Source organism: Rhinolophus sinicus, chromosome 17 (assembly GCF_057876585.1).
Source record: "Rhinolophus sinicus isolate RSI-liver-muscle chromosome 17, RSI-T2T, whole genome shotgun sequence".
Taxonomy (NCBI): domain Eukaryota; kingdom Metazoa; phylum Chordata; class Mammalia; order Chiroptera; family Rhinolophidae; genus Rhinolophus; species Rhinolophus sinicus.
The window spans coordinates 29,713,648-29,731,293 of record NC_142517.1 but is presented as its reverse complement, the minus strand read 5'-3'; the positions used below and the strand labels follow the sequence as shown (position 1 = coordinate 29,731,293).

The following is a 17,646-nucleotide window of genomic DNA, read 5'->3' as shown; positions in this document are numbered from 1 at the left end:
GTCTCATTCGTCTGTATCAACCACTTTTTATCTCGTACATAAAACAAGTCATGTAGTATTTCATAATTCTTGTTGGTCGAACACAAAGGAGTTGATTTCACTTTATTGCCAGAAGCAGATTATTTGTACTCTTGAATTTCCTAGTTTTCTACACTTATTTTTAAAAAGATGACTTCAAGTATTATATACAAAGGGTGCCAAAAAAATGTATACACATTTTAAGAAAGGAAACAACTGTATTAAAATTGTAATAATATATATACCGATAACAAACGATGAATACAAGTCATATGTATACATTTTTTTGGCACCCCCGATGTATTCATTTTTTGAACTTATTCCTCATAATTTCAAAAAAGGAAGTGTGTACTCTCTTCATGCTGCTGAAGAAGCAAAGCTTATGATTTGCTCTTTACCACCTCTTTGTTAACTTTATTATTGGCCCTTTAACTTAAGTAACAGAGGTTTTGATGTAGGTAATGTTGGATCTGCCGGCAGTTTCTGAGTGTGGGCCGGGATCGTGTCTCGTAAAGCCGAAGAATGGAAACACGGACCAGGGAGAGGCAAAAAGTTTTAAAAAGAGGGTAGTTTATTAGAGGCAGGAGAAGAGGTTGCAGTTTCCAAGCGGGAGGGGGTCCCAAATGGGGGTGCCCCATGACTGAGGCAAAAGCTCTTACTTTTATACCTTCCCTTGCCTGCTTGGGGAAGGGGAGCTGTTTCAAGAAGGGAACTGTTTGAAGAAGGGAACTGGCGCCTTTTAATGAAATTCGTCTACCAGGTTTGCTCTGCTTGCCCATCCTAAAGGAATTAGCAAAGTCACCCACTCTTATCTATCAGAGCAGCTCTATTTGTCAGGCCAAAATGAATTTTATGATTAACCTCAGGGCCTTGTTACATTATGTCCTGGAGCGAAGGAGTGATTTCAAAACCTGAAGTTTTAGGATGTGGCTGTCTTTGTTTATTCCGCCAGGGACCTTCCTGTCTACCTGGGGACATGCTAGCTAACCTGTATCAGTTTGAAGAGTGGTATGAAGGAGTTGCAAAAAAATGTCAGTGAATAGTAAGAGTCATTCAGCATTTTTATTATATGTATGAACTTTTACTGGGAATCTTGTTTTATAGTAATACGAATTAGTGAATCTTTTACTGTATTTTTTTCCATTTCCTCCAAATTTTTGTCAGTGAGCCCATAGCTAATACTGAATATTCTTTTTGTTGTGTGACTGACATTTCCCCTTCCCGCACGAAAAAGAGTTTGCTGATGTGACTGTGTAAGTTTTTCTGCTCACAGCCTAGCAGATGGGTGATACCTGTGTGGTTTCTTGGTTCTGTTGTGACTCTTTGCTTCGCCTGCTTCCTTCAGAACCGATTCCCAGGCATCAGAATAGATGACCACATGCACCAGGCCTGAGTCATTTGAAATCTGATTCTGAAGATGATTGGGGTAGATGCAAGCTGATGATTTTATCTTAGGATGGGTCTGCACTCTTGCAGTCTTTCAAAAGACACCCTGTAGTGGACAGGTGAAGGTGGAAAAAGGGATTCTCCTATTTGTTTCAACATACGTTTGCTGGCGTACCTGTCCCTAGATCGTCCCCTGCCATATTGTGAGCCCAAATGGCAGAGAAATGAGCTGAGAATTGAGAAAAAAAAGTACTTCCACAATTTGTGAACAATAAGAAAAGAAAAGGAACAAGTAATGTGATTCTTTAAAGGTAAAATACAGTGACACCTCCCAATTCAGCTTTGCAGGGGAAAAAGAGCTGCTCCATAGTTTTAAGGAAATACGTTAAGCACCAAAAACTTTATAGAAACATATTTTGACCATTACAAGATTGAAATCTTGCTAAGGTTTTTGCACACTCTCCTGCTTTGCTTTCTGAATCAGAGCTCTCCTAGCGTGAACTATTTCCTTAGAGACTTAGGGGCCTCATTATTGTTTCTGGATGACCACACAGTGGAGTACTCTGTGCTTTTTAAATAATTCCATCCTGCTTTTTGTATATTAATTTTCCATATATTTTTAAATGCTGTTTTTCTCTACGAACTGCTCCTTCTTATGGCTGTTAGTATGTTCTTTGCTGTTGCTTTCAATCTCGTGTCTTATTTTATACGTAGTCTGCATGAAACCTGCCTCCAGACTTCTCTTGTGGAGTAGAGAGGGAAGAATTAGTGGCAGCTTTTTCTCTCTAAACGCACAGATATCTCTTCCATGTACCTCTGTTGTCTCAAGGCAGGCTTGGACACCAAGCTGCACTGGGCCCCAGGGAGAGAGGAAGCAGAGCTTGGCCAGAGACCTACTCACTAACTGGCAGTTTGCTGCCCACTTGTGAGGTTTCTAGCATTCTGCCTTACCTCATTTGAAACATCACAACAAGGCGTAGAGAGAGATTTGCCAGGCCTTATGCTCAAAACATCCCCGTGCACCTCAGAGGAGGAAGGTAACATAGAAGTAAAGCAAAGCACAAGCTTTGACCGCAGTGCACTGGATCCTGGGTCAGGTTTGGCAACATGGTGGCATCACAAGTTCTATCCTAAAAGGTTCTCTTCAACAAGTTCCAATTTCTCTTTAAGAAGTCACAAAGCAAAGTGGCAGAACTGAGATTCAATTCTGATTATTCCAGAGGTCGGGCTCTTAACCACCATCCTCGTGGCCTTAGTTCCTTATCTATACCTTCTACTTTGTTTCTCTGCTCAGTATGGAAGATGACCTGGAGAGCTTGACTCCTCCTGGCGGTTCTTCCCTGGGGTGGGATTTTGCTGCCATATTAATAATGAATATTTTTGAAAAAAATAATGATATAGAACAAAAGTAAATACCCATCCAACAGCAACAGAAATCAAGACTTAATTTGACTGTAGGCTATAGGATTGGAAAAATGGAAAGAGAATGTATATAAATTTAGTCAAATAAATAAATCATCCTTCTAGGTGGTGGGACGGGGAAATCCTCCCATCTGTTACTCTTTGAGTTCTCATGGCTGAACTACTAGTACAATTGACACAAGACCAGACTAACAGGAGAAAAAAACCAATTTAACATGTCTACATGGGAGATCGTAAATGATACTCAGAGAAATGATCAAACCAGCCAGCTATTTATACATTTGTAAATTTGTGAAGAATTGCCAGGACAAGAAACAGGTTTGGGTGCTCATTAGGAAGGAATCTAAACAGAAAGTGGGTTTGGGTAGTAAATAAGTAAAAAAATCACAAGGTTTGTTTAAATAGGTTTCTTGGCCCTGGATTCCTTAACTAGAGCAATAAGGGCCGTCTCTCAGGGCCGGTGGAGCAAGGAGGGCACCATAGGGGGGATTTACTTCCTGCATTCACGGAGACAAAGGAGGCTCCAAGTGCCCTTACACCAGCGGCTTTTCAAGTAACTTCAATTCAAAATAATATGCCATTTTGGGGCAGCCTTCCCTGGGCCCTGACATAGCAAATACATATTTACATCTGAAAAATGAAAGAAAATTCTTGTAAAACCATCTTTGTTTTTTTCTTTCTGTCTTATTCACACACACACACCCACACCTCATTTGTTACAGTTAATGCTTATTGCTATCTCTAGATAACATTCTCACACAGATAGGTAGATCCTAGAAAAGGTAATATTTACTGCCTTCTTTAAAAAAAAAGATCGATTTACCTATACTTTCATGATTTAAAGTATATATCAGATGTTTTAGTTACATTGTGTGTTTAGTTTCAGTTTTTAGTGACATTCTTGAAATATTGTGATCAGAAATTTTTAGGTATAGCAACTATAGAGATCCTTAAGAAGTAATAGTAAGATGGCTTTGTTTTTTCTACAGAATCTTTATATTTACCCATTCAGTGTTACTTAAAAGTGATATTGTGAATCAATATTGTGAATATATTGTGTGGGTGTTTTGCAGTTCTTGAGAGAGATTTCATGTTATTCCACTGTGTACTTTAGAAATTACATCTTTATCTTTCGTTCAGCATACTATAGTTTTATCAAGAAAAATATCTTAATAATTCTGGAATAAAGACACGTTCTGTTAAAAATTATCTTAATATGTTAACATATGCTCAGTTTCAAACTTCTTTAAAAACTTTTTCTTTTTTTTTAAATTAATCGGCTTTTTCTTATTCTCTCTTCCCCAGTGGTCATATGCGTTAGAAAAGCCTAACACTGGCAGCATATTCAATATTGCGTGGTCGATCGATGGCACTCAGATTGCTGGAGCCTGTGGCAATGGACATGTTGTTTTCGCACACGTGGTGGAGCAACGTTGGGAGTGGAAAAATTTTCAAATAACATTAACTAAGAGAAGGACCATGCAGGTATGATTATGGCCCATGGTTGATTAAACCTGCTTCTTTTCGCATTAGTTCACTATATAGATTATGGAATTATCTTCTTTAATTATATTTAAATGAAGTTTATAAAAATTCAGTTACATTAGATATATTTTAACTATACCATTAGTGATGTTTTCATGACGTAATATAGACCCTGCGTGCCCACAGCTAGTGCAGTCATAGGGTTAAGGCACAGGGATAGTGAAGCTCAAAGCATTTAGGAAATGTATAGATTCAGCTGAGGAAGGAGGGAGGGAAGCTATGACAAGTTCGATTTAACTCCTGGAGCTGACCCCAAGGCAGGTCTAACCTGCTAGTCACAGTCAGGGTTACAGTATTTTATTTATTTATAATTGTATGAGTTTATTTAACTTGACTAATTTTTTTTTCTTTTAAGAATTACCTACGGCAAACCAAAGTGGGAAAAATGGTAGGAAGTTCTTATTGGGAGTTAGGAAGAAAAATACCGTGTTTCACCAAAAATAAGACCTAGCCAGACAATCAGCTCTAATGCGTCTTTTGGAGCAAAAATTAATATAAGACCCAGTGTTATATTATATTATATTATATTATATTATATTATATTATATTATATTATACCCAGTCTTATATTATAGTAAAATAAGACCAGGTCTTACATTAATTTTTGCTCCAAAGGACACATTAGAGCTGATGGTCTAGATAGGTCTTATTTTCGGGGAAACAGGGTAGGTACTTCTGGAGTGAAATACTTTGTAGACTAAGATGGGAAGGTTGGGACATGGCAATGGAAGATGGGGAGAAATGTTTTACAGGTAGAGAACATTGGGAGGTGGTGGGGGTTCTCTGGTCAATGCGAGCCCCTTACACAGACCTACACTGCTCTTGTCTTTAGCTCCCCTGTAGGGCCTAGCCCAGTGTCTTGCATATAATAAGCACTCCACTCAACAAATATTTGTGTAGTTAATTGACAGAAGGTAGGAAGAAGAGGCCAAAGACAGTGTGCAAAGAAGAAGAAACTATATCTTTCTTCTTTCTGTCTGTGTCAGTTGCCTCTATCTTCAGGATTCAGATTTCAGATTATTATAAATAATATAAAATTTTGGAAGCATATATCTTGTGATTTCTTGGACAGGTCTATTTAAATATTCTTTAGCCTCTAGTATCTAGATATTTTAATTTGTATAATATGGTCACCAAATTAGTTACATCATAATTTTTCTTTGTTCTGTTTACTTATATTAAAAATTTTAAACTTTTTATTATGGAGAATTTAAAACCTATACAAAAATACACAGAATAATATAATGAATCTCCATGTACTCGTCACCCAGCCCCAACACCAACCCATGATCAAGCCCGCCCCTTTCATGTCCATTTCCCTCCTGAGAAGTGACATCCCACTTTTGCCATGTTCACTAGAAGGAAGCTGCTGGGTCCAATCCACACACGGTGGAGAGACCAGACAAAGATGTGAATACGAGGAGATGGGGATCATTAGGAGCCATCTTACAAGCTACCTAACCACACATACATACCCTTATTCATGTACGTAAAAATTCAGAAATGCAATGCTTAACTAATGCAGCTATTCCATATGCAGTTGAAAACAAACCCACTCCCTCCCTAAAAGAAATTAACCTGTATTCATCCAGTTACTCCATCCAGCTCCAAATCTCTGGTCTGGAAAACTGTAAAAAAAAAATGTGAATTTTAATTATTCTCCTCTCCCTTCCCGTATTCCAAATTACAGTGATGAAGACAAAATGGACAGTTTCAGTGAAAACAGGTGGGGAAAGGGGAGAAGGGAAAACAACACACAGTGATTACAGGGTCCATAGCTACAATCGAGCTGGCCAGGAATATCCTGAGAACTCTTTTTCTTAGCAATAGAGTCGGTTGCTTGGTTAATTTGGCAATTCTACTTCGCTTTTCTGGGACGATCTCCCACCTGGGAGGAGAATTCCCTTTCTGGGGACTGTACATTTTAGTAGGCCACTTAATTTTTTTTTTTTCAGCCCCTAATGAAAGCACCTGTGCTACCAGCTAAAGCAATTGGGAATTTATTTATTTTTAATTCAGACAACCTGTACGACAATATTCAGAGAACCCTAATAGCCAATCCCATTAGGGAACAAATTCTTTTTTTCCCCTCATCTTCCCCTCACCCCTCCTCTTTGGTAACTATCAGCTTGTTCTCTGTATCTGTGGGTCTATTTCTGTTTTGTTTATTAATTTTTTTTATTTTCCACATGTAACTGAAATCATAAGATATTTGTCTTTCTGTCTGATTTATTTCACTTAGTATAATACCCTATAGGTCCATCCCTGTTGTTGCAAGTGGCAACACTTTTCAATGGCCAAGTAATGTTTCACTCTTTTCAATGGCCATGTAATATTCCATTGTGTGTGTGTGTGTGTGTGTATGTGTGTATATATATATATATATATATATATATATATATATATATATACACAAATCTCACATCTTTTTTACCCTTTCATCTGTCAATAAACACCTAGGTTGCTTCCGTATCTTGGCTATTGTAAGTAATGCTGCAGTGAACATAAGGGTGCATATATCTTTTCAAAGTAGTGTTTTTGTTTTCTTTGGATAAATACCCAAAAGTGGAAGTAGCCCACTTAATTTTGTTGTGAGGTGGGGTCATGAATTGCCATAGGGACTGAACAATCACAGCTTTTTATTTGCCTGGTTTAGAATTTTACAGTTTCCTTAGAAGCTTAGTAGACTCTTGGTTGATTTGTGTTTCATTAACTCAGAAACCAGATATCATGTTGAGTCATAATTCTTTTTTTTTTTTAAAGATTTTATTGGGAAAGGGGAACAGGACTTTATTGGGGAACAGTGTGTACTTCCAGGACTTTTATCCAAGTCAAGTTGTTGTCCTTTCAATCTTAGTTGTGGAGGGCAGCTCAGCTCCAGGTCCAGTTGCTGTTGCTAGTTGCAGGGGGCACAGCCCACCATCCCTTGCGGGAAATCAAACTGGCAACCTTGTGGTTGAGAGGCCATGCTCCAACCAACTGAGCCATCCAGGAGCTCAGCGGCAGCTCAGCTCAAGGTGCCGTGTTCAATTTTAGTTGCAGGGGGCGCTGCCCACTATTCCTTATGGGACTTGAGGAATTGAACTGGCAACCTTGTGGTTGAGAGCCCACTGGCCCATGTGGGAATCGAACCAGCAGCCTTCGGAGTTAGGAGCATGGAGCTCTAACCGCCTGAGCCACTGGGCCAGCCCTTGAGTCATAATTCTTGAGTCTAGACCTTGACCTGGCAGTTGCTATCTGGCAATAGGCTTCATTGCCCTACCTGTCCCCCTGTTCCTCAGCATTTGTGTGACCCCCCCCCCCCCCATAACCTGAGAGAGAAGGTTTCTTAATCTGCTCCTTGCTTCCGGGCTAGATCCCAGTAGATAATTCTTTTTTTTTTTTTATTTCTTTTGAAATTTAATGTTTTTTCTTTAGTTTTAAAGTCTTAATGTACAATTAGGAGGTTTGTGATACAAATTCCCCTGCTACTTTTCCATTAGCTTTTTAAAAATATTATACTTACTCTAAAAAATATATTTTTATTAAAATATAACTAACATACAATATCATATTAGTTTCAGGTGTACAACATAGTTTTCAACATTTATAAACCTAAAGAAGTGATCACCACGATAAGTCCAGCACCCATCTGACACCGTACTGTGCTATCACAATATTATTGCCTGTGTTCCCTATGCTGTACATTACATCTCCATGACTTATTTGTTTTATTTCTGTAAATTTGGACCACTTATTCCCCTTCACCTTTTCTCCCCATTTTTAATTTTTCAATTACAGTTGGCACTCAATATTATTTTATATTAATTTCAGGTGTACAACATAGTGGTTAGACATTTATATAATTTAGGAAATGATCCCCCTGACTAGTCTAGTACCCACCTGGCACTATACCTAGTTATTACCATATTATTGACTATATTCCCTTTGCTTTACTTTACATCCCCATGACTACATATTTCATAACTACCAGTTTGTATATTTTAATTCCTTTCCCTTATTCATTCACCCACAACCCCCCTCTGATCTGGCAACCATCAATATGTTCTCTGTATCTATGAGTTTGTTTCTGTTCTGTTTGTTTATTTTTTCTTTAGATTCCACATATAAATGAAATCACATTGTATCTGTCTTTCTCTGTCTTACACTCCACTCAGCGCAGTACCCTCCAGGTCCATTCATGCCACTGCAGATGTCCAGAACCCATTCCTTTCCATGGCTGGGCAATATTCCATTGCATATATGTACCACCTCGTCTTTATGCATTCTTCCATTGACAGACACCCAGGCTGCCTCCACATCTTGGCCATTGTAAACAATGCTGTAAAGAACATATGGATGCATACAACCCCTCGTAGCATTTTGGTTTTCTTCAGATAAATACCCAGAAGTGGGATTACTGGGTACTTCATTGTCTCTTCCCTTAACCTTTTTTTTCAAGTCTATTTTGTGTGGTATAAGTATTGCTACCACAGATTTTCTTGTTTTTTTCCATTTTCATGAAATATCTTTTTCTATCCCTTTACTTTCCATTTGTGTGTGTCTTTCAATCTGAAGTGATTCTCTTGTAGACAGCATGTGTAAGGGTTTTGTTTCCTTATCCATTCAGCCCTCGTATGTCTTTTGAGTGGAACATTTACTGCATTTATATTGAAAGTACTTGTTGATAAATGTGTAGCTATTGCCATTTTATTGTTGATAATTTTGATTTTTTTTTTTCCATCTTAAAGAAATCCCTCTAAAATTCCTTGTAATACTGGTTTGGCTTTTAGCTTTTTCTTGTCTGGGAAGCTCTTTGTCTGTCCTTTGATTCTATGATAGCTTTGCTGGGTAGAAAGAGTAATCTTGGGTGTAGGTCCTTGCTTTTCATCACATTGAATATTTTGTGCCCATTGCTTCTGGCCTGCAAAGTTTCTGTTGAAAAATCAACTGACAATCTGAGGGGAACTCCCTTATAAGTTACTAGTTGCCTTTCTTTTGCTACTTTTAGAATTCTCTCTTTGTCTTTAACTTTTGCCATTTTAATTGTAATGTGTCTTGAGGTGGGCCTGTTTGAGTTCATCTTATTTGGGTCTCTCTGTGCTTCATGGGCTTGTATGGCTATTTCCTTCACCAGGTTAGGAACGTTTTCAGTCATTATTTCTTCAAATAGGTTCTCAATCTCTTGCTTTCTCTCATCTCCTTCTGGTACCCCTATGAAGCAAATGTTGTTACATCCTCATTTTTGTTTTTTTGGGATTCTTTTTTCTTCTTGTTCTGATTGGGTGTTTTCTGATACCTTGTCTTCCAAATTGTTGATTCAATTATCTTCTTCATCAAGTCTGCTGATGATTCCTTCTAGTGCATTCTTCATTTCAATTATTGTATTCTTCACTTCTGATTGGTTCTGTTTTATGGCTTCTATGTCCTTTTTTATGCTTGCTATCTCTGTTGACATTCTCACTAAGTTCCTTGAGCATCTATAACCATTGTTTTGAACTCTGTCTCCGGTAGAGTGCTTGCCTCCATTTTGTTTAGTTCATTTCCTGGAGTTTTCTTCTGTTCTTTCATTTGGGACATACTTCTTTGTTTCCTCATTTTGGCTACCTCTCTGTTTGTTTCTATATATTAGGTAGATCTGCCGTGTCTTCCAGTCTTGGCTGGGTGACCTTATGTAGTAGGGCCCTAGCACAGTCTGCCTGGACACCTGCTCCAGGTGCTCCAAGAGTGTCCCTTGTGTGGGTTGTGTGTGCCCTCCTCTTATAGTTGGGCCTTGATTGCTATTGGCATGTCTGTGGGTGGCATTGGCCCTTAGGCTGATTGGCTGTGAGGTTTGGCCACATCCATAGCTTACGGGCTGCTGTGCCAGGGCTTAACCCATTGAGTGGGGTTTGCCCCAATGGGCTCTGGTGCCTGTTAAGACCTCCCTTTGGGTGTGCTGCTTGTGGGGGATAATTGGATGGTGCTCTGCTGTGGTCTGAGCCATCCTCCAAGTATATTGGGTCTGGGGCCTTTTGCAAAGGACTTCAATGCAGGCCCTGGTCACTCAATGCCTGTGACTAGCCAGGGACTACCCAGTAGGAGCTACAAAGTGACCCACAGTTTTTTGCTGCAAACTGAGGACGTCTGCCACCAGAACCAGGCCTGGGGTAACTCTGCAAAAAGCCAGGACACCCCGAGGCTTGCTGCCACCTGCCTGCTCCCTTAAGTTTCAGCCACCGAAAAAGCCTCATATAGTACAAGAGTTGGGTGAGGCAGGGTCTCAGGGAGTAGTTCACTAGAGTGGGAAGAGTTGTGGTCACCAGGTTAATTAATATAAATTCTGGTTTGGTGCCTGTGCTGAGCCCGAAGCTACTCAGCAAAAGTCTGAGAGCACACCTAGGCCAATCACCACCCACCTGAGGCCCGAGGACACGGATAGTTTTCCAAGAAAGAGTGCAATGCTGGCGGGGCCAGCTGCTCCAGAGAAAGTACCTCTGGTGTTGGGCGGGGGTCCCAGTGAGTCAGCAGGGCGGAGGAAGCAGAGCTCACCAGGCCAGTCAGACTCAGATTTGGCCTGTGGGGGCGGGCTCAACATAGGAAAGACGGTGCCCTCCTGCCGGCTGCACAGGAGAAGGAACTCATTCAGGGAACATGAGGACTGTCCTCCAGCCGCACTCTTAAGCCACATACCTTAGTCTGCTCCCTGTATGTCTTCGACACCCCCCGCCCCGAGTTACTGTCCCTCCACTGGAGCCCAAGGTGAATGCCTGTGAGTGAGAGTCTGTGCGACGGCCGTTTAACAGAACGCCTGGGTTTCCCACAGCCTTCCATCCCTCCTGGATGGTTGGAATCCCCACCGTTTTTCACAGCCTGATGTTCACAGCTCCTCTGGGCTGGGGAACCTGGTGTGGGTCAGCTGGGGTCCCTCACTCTGGGGGAACCTCTGCAACTAAGATATCCCTCCCAGTTCTCAACCACTTTACGGAGGTTTGGGTCTAGCCCATTTTGTGTCTCTGCCCCACTAGTCTCGACATGGCTTCTTCTCTAAATCCTTAGTTATAAAGCCTCTGTTCAGCTAGACTTCGGATGATTCTCCAGGTTGATTATTCTGTAATTTAGTTGTAATTTTAATGTGTTCATGGAAGGAAGCAGGCACAGTGTTTGTCTACTCCGCCATCTTGGATCTCTTTTCTCCAGTGAATAATTCTTTCTAAAAGGGTTAATTGATGTCTTTGTTAGGAGGAAGTGCCTGAAAGGGAGAGGGTACAGGTGGAGGAGATGAAGCATTTCTCAGATCTCAAGCTTACCTCTTTCCTGCCACTCTTAATTTAGCATTGGCTCTTAATAGTTGCCAAAATTCAAAATTATTTGATTCTTAGTCATTTTATCTCCTGTAAAGATAAGAGTTAAGAGCAGAGTGACTTTGAGGATAAAATGAGATAATGTATGTAAAAAAAAAATAATGGTAGCTATTGCTAAGATTATAGCTATCTATAGGGTTAAATGAGTATTTTGGAAATGTGGAAACAGAATTTTTGCACTTATGTCAATCTGAAGAGTCTATATACTGTGGTTAGAAACACATATTAGGTGACAGAAGTATCACGAGGTTAATCCTGGATCTGCCCTGAATTGAACAGAGTAATGGGTACAATGTAAAATTCAGCACTGGACATTTCTGATATGGGAGTCACTATAGTTTTGAAATTGTAACAGCAATTATCAGAGTATTTTAGTTTTGTTATTATGGCTGGGATGTTTTATTCCTGTTTGGTTGTAGTGTTCCAGATTCACAAAAAACAGAATTCCCCTATGTGACGCTTTAGGCAAGTATGGATTTTAAGAAATATGTTTATAATTTGAATAATGGCAGAGGCCTATACAATCAAATTTTTAAGTATTGAATTTTCCTAAACCTATATTAAGAGCCAGTTTGTTTCACTGGGTATCATGTTGCTATAAAGAAGCTACCATATAACTTCCTTTAAAAACATACTTCTTTCCATTAGCTTTAAAATGTTTCTAGGAGACGATGGCATTTTGGACCTTTTAAAAAGTCTCTGGAAGCTCAGGCTTCTGGTAAAGATGGTGTCGTAAGTTCACACTTGGAAGGAATACATATACCTTTGGCTCCAAAGACATCAATAATACATGAAAAAAATATTTTTAAAAAGACTTATCTGGACTCGAAAACAAGATAAACATCTCTGTGGGCCAGAAATGGAACAGAAATGCAGCATGTGGAGTGAAGTCTCTGACCTGCTTGACTCCAGGTCCAGAGCAGGCAGCCAAAGGCAGTGAGGGGAGCGGCTCCTGCTGGCTAATGGAACTAAAACGTCCGGGAGGTGACATAAGTGCGCTAATCCAGGTGTGAAATCAGGGCATTGGGAGTCTGTGGAGCAGCTCTCTTCTCCCCTTCGTGAACGAAGGCTTTAGAAAGCCTAGGATTTGAAGAGGGACTCACAGGGTCACCATCTACAGTCATGGCTTGCTCAGTGCTGGGGGCCTATTCCCTGAGACTGCACTTGTCCAGTGCACACCTGCAGCATGCACCTGTGACCTGGTCACTGAATGCACTCTCTTCACATTTTTGCTGATTCTTGAGGCCAGTGTTTCTCCTACAACGTTCTCAAGTAAAGGTGTTTTTCTTCTTTATGCCAAGTATGACTGGGTCTGGAGTTTCGGTAGGTGTCTTCCTTACCTCTCATTGCTAATTCCAGACCACAATAACTTCTTCTCTGAAGAACTCCAGCACCTTTGAAGCACTTGCCATCAGACAACCCCTCTTTTGCAGTCATTTCCCCCACTCATTGAAGAGTGAAGGGCACATAGTCTTTTGCTTTACCACTAGTCCTGGCATCACTCTTTTTAATTAAGACATTTTTTATATGTCTAAAGGATAAGAACTATTTTATTTTAACATAGTAACATTTCACATTTCTCCAGTTGTCTCCTAAATGTCTTTTACAGTAACAGGTCCCATTTCTCCAATTATTTTTCTTTATTTATTTATATATTTTGTTATAGTTTGTTTGTTTGTATCAGGAAACAAAGTCGCATGCTGCATTTAATTTGTCTCTTCATTCCTTTTAAATCTGAAACAATTCCTCTTCTTATTTGTTTATTTAAGAAACCAGGTCATTTGTTCTGTTGAATTTCCCGCATTTTCTTCTTTGCATCCCTGTGATGTGATTACATTTCACAGGTTCATCTAACCCCTGTATTAGATTGAGAGCCTTGATAAGTATAAAGAAAACTTTGTAGGTGATGCTGTGACTTCCTATTGTACCACATCAGGAGAAACATACGTCTGGCTATCGCTCTTTTAGTGATGCTGAGATCAATCCGTGTGTTCAGGTGTTGTCAGTCTGATTCATCTATCATGTAGTTAGTTCCCCATTAGGCTTTTAACTTAATATTTTTGTCAGCCATTGATGATACTTGTCTAGAACCATGTTTCACTGGGGATCGCAAAATGTTAATCTTGTTATTCTGTCATTTCTTCCGCAATTATTAGCTAAAAGTCTTTTATCAAAGACTTTGCCTCATCAACCACTTGGTTACCCTGAGGTGAGACACATTTTTGAATTATTTTCCTTTATTTACCAGTTTTCACATAATGAGTTGATTTCCTAGCAATGATTTCCTAACTCATTTCCAATGAGTTTCTTTTTTGTTGTTTTTATTGATGTTATGATAAATTTGCAGATTTTAACATTTTTGATGTGTTTCAATATACTGCAGTCATTATTCTCTTTAATGCTCAAATGGCTTTGGCCAATTGTCTCCTGTATTCTTTTGAGATCATCTCATAGCTTGCAGTTCTGACAAAATATTCTCTAGGCTCCTCTTATACATTTCCTGTTCCAGATTTGCAATCAGCCATTTATCCAAGAAGGCCTTTTTCCATTTGGAGGGAAATGTTATTTAGAGTCCGTAATCTATGTGCTATGTGTGCTCATTGTTACTGGTTTGATCATTACTTTAAGATACAATGTATTTGTTTTTGACAGGTAAAAATGTGAGCGTATACTGAGGTTTCAAATTTAAGATTACAGAGTTTCACTTTTGTTTTTTTATTTGAAGCTCTTTTACAAGAAAATTAATGTCTTCAGGAACCAAACTTTTCTTGTAAAAGAAATATATATATATATATAAATATGTATATATATATATATCTCCTAAAATATAGTTTCAAATAACAAATCAATACTATTCCAATAATATGTTACCAAAAACTGTTTTAGATTTCTTGTTTTGTTTTTTTAGTATATGTGCTGCCGAAGCGAACACAATTGTTTTTTTAATATAAACAAATTCATATATCTTTATGTCCTTCCCTTTATTAGATAAAAGGTATCATACTATAGACACAGTTTTGCATCTTATATTTTTTACTTTACAGTATATCCTGGAGATCACTCCATAGGTCTTCCCTGTTTCTTTTTACAGCAGTATAATATTCCACTTTGTGAATGTATCATAGTTTAACTTATTCGCCATTGATAGACTTTTGGGCTATTTCTAGTCTTTTGCTGTTACTATTAGTGCTATGTATAGTAATATCCTCATGTGTATGTTATTTCATAGTTTTGCTTATTTATCTTTGGGATGGAATTCTAGAAGTAAGATCGCTGGGTCAAGGAATATACATATATGTAATTTTGCTATCTCTTGTCATAGTGATAATAGTTTGGTGGGGATGGAGTTGAGGAACAGATAATAAAAATATAATATGCCTTATAAGTAGAAGTACGGCAAAGAAGTACAAGAAGTTTGACTTTAATTTCCCATCTATCTTTCCATAACCTTTCATTCTTCATTAATATTATAATTGTCACATTATGCTGTATTTAGAAAGATGGTAGCATTATAAAGTGAATTTAAAGAAATACTAATGTCTAGGTGCAATTAATCTCTTTTTCTCTACCTTTCAGTTCTTGCAATAATACCTTACCCATTCTGGTATTGACCAGAGATTAGATAAGTTTAACTTGCCCAACATTTGTCCTAACTTTTTGCAGATTATCCATCAACTTTGAGGTGTTTGGCTGATACTACCAACTGTTAAAATCCTTGCAAGCTTTATTCTGTTACAAACTTTTATAACAATTTTGACTATCAAAGGCAAATTTCCTTTGTTAGTTGGTGCTTAGTTTTCTTATATATTATCTGTATGTTTTTACATAGGGAAATACTTTCTCCCTCTCTGTGAAGTTTGTTTTTTCACTATGCATTTGGTTTCTTTGCTAATACCTCCTACTCTACCTTTGATTTTTAAAGTTACTTATCTCTTTTTTTAGAACTTAAATTTTAATATAAAACCTAATCCTAAAAAAGATGTATTCTTACTGTTTTGGCCAGAAATTATATAGCAGTCTCTTTCTAACTCATATATACCACATTCCTTGGGCCATGTCTTAGTGTTATACCATTTTTTACCTTATTGCTCTATTGCTCCATCGTTCAGATTAGCTTGCAGTTTAGAAATCTCTATAGGCCTTTTTCAACTTATTTCTGAGAAGTGTTCCATGTCTGTACTTTTGTTGGTTGGTTTTTATACCCAAATGTGTCATCTTATGCCTAGTTCCTGTTGAATTCATTTTTATATCATTGGGCAATCAAGAGAGCTTTCAATTTTTTTGTTTTACAAAATCTTGCTAACTTATTTAAAAAGTGTGATGTATTTTAATGTTGTTTGTTGGTATTTCATTTTTTCTTGTTTAGGTTCGTAACGTTCTTAATGATGCAGTGGATTTACTGGAATTCCGTGATAGAGTCATTAAAGCATCTTTGAACTATGCGCACTTAGTTGTTTCAACGTCTCTTCAGTGTTATGTGTTCTCGTAAGCATTTTGCATTTTTTAAAAATCCAGAGTTTTGTCTGTGATGAGGAATTTATTTTCAAGCTTTCATATCAACACTATTTGGCTTAAACTTAACTTTCTCAAAATCTCACCTATCATGAACCTAATCCCAACTAAAGTGTGATAAGAGGGTGGCCAGTTAGCTCAGTTGGTTAGAACGTGGTGCTGGTAGCACCAAGGTTGCTGGTTCAATCCCCACATGGGCCACTGTGCGCCGTACCCTCCTTAAAAATAAATAAATAAATAAATACAATTTTTTTTAAAGAGTGATAAATAAATAAGCTTTGAGCAGTGAAAATAGATCTAATAAACTTTGTGCATCAAAGGGTAGTAATCACTTTAATAATATAAAATACCTTCTCTGAGATGGTGCTTACTCTCCCTTTACTCACAGTTCTAAGGAATTTAGTGTAATTTTATTTCAAAGTCCAGAGAAGATTAGGAGCTGCTGATAAATGATGGGAAAAGGAACCTCTGACCACTGGAAGAGAGGACAGCTAGCAGCCTAACAATAGGCTGAAAGGTACTCGATAAGGACACACGAAGGTATTAAGGCTTAACATCATATCCCAGGGTAATTGTGGATATTCATATTGATAATCCAGAGTTGTCCAGAAATGAAGAAAGGAAATATATTCAGTGTGCTTTGTATTAGAAAGCAGGGAGTGATTCAATACATCCAAGAAACTGGCACCTAAAATTTTAACAACAACGAGTATTTGGTGTTTTTAAAATGGTAACTTAGTATGTGCTAGTAAATGTTGAACAACAGACTTTCTGGAAACAAACAAACTTGATTTGCATTGTTTGCTGGTTTCTATGATGTAGTATTTCTACTGTGGCTGATTTCAAGCTTCCAATGTGTTACTGAAAGCAGAATTGAGGATAGATACCCAGTAGCATACAAACCATTACATAGTATTGCCACTGTATAGATGCAGTTGATATAAATAATCTCAAGTACATAGATAATAGTAAATTGTAATAAAATAATCTGGAAGTGGTTAGTTTTGAATATCATTATTTTTTAAAATATAATTTACTTAATTCTAATGACTTCCTAAATGAAGCATGCCATGATTTTTCTTCTAAAATACAAAAACACATATCTTTTTCATATCTGCGAACCCCAGATCTACTAATTTTTAGTAGCATTTATTCATTTTGTTCTATGCGTGCATTTACTTACTGAAGTGGGTATCAGACTCTGCATTAGCCAAGATCAGTTTCCCACCAGTGTGTCTACTCACTGCAACCTTCCCTTTCCCCCAACTTCGGGATCTGAATATGAGATTCAAAGCATTGCCTCTATGAAGGTAATTGAGAGAAATTCAGAATATACAGGAGTAATAAAACATATTTTAAACTGTGAAACAATTGATTATTTGGGGACAGATTTTTCAGTTTGTAAATGTTCTCTCCACCCATCCCTATCTTTGAATCATAT

General features: G+C 38.2%; 1 protein-coding gene across 2 annotated transcripts in view; it reads left to right on the top strand.

The window, feature by feature from the left end:
* The window catches only part of IFT80 (intraflagellar transport 80), a 106,946-nt gene that overhangs the window by 58,789 nt on the left and 30,511 nt on the right, over window positions 1-17,646 (top strand). For both annotated transcript variants that reach the window (XM_088794011.1, XM_019732028.3), the window contains 2 exons: window positions 4,132-4,311; window positions 16,060-16,178. In XM_088794011.1, coding sequence (XP_088650137.1) covers window positions 4,132-4,311; window positions 16,060-16,178 — 299 coding nt within the window. The remainder of the gene's footprint in view (window positions 1-4,131; window positions 4,312-16,059; window positions 16,179-17,646) is intronic.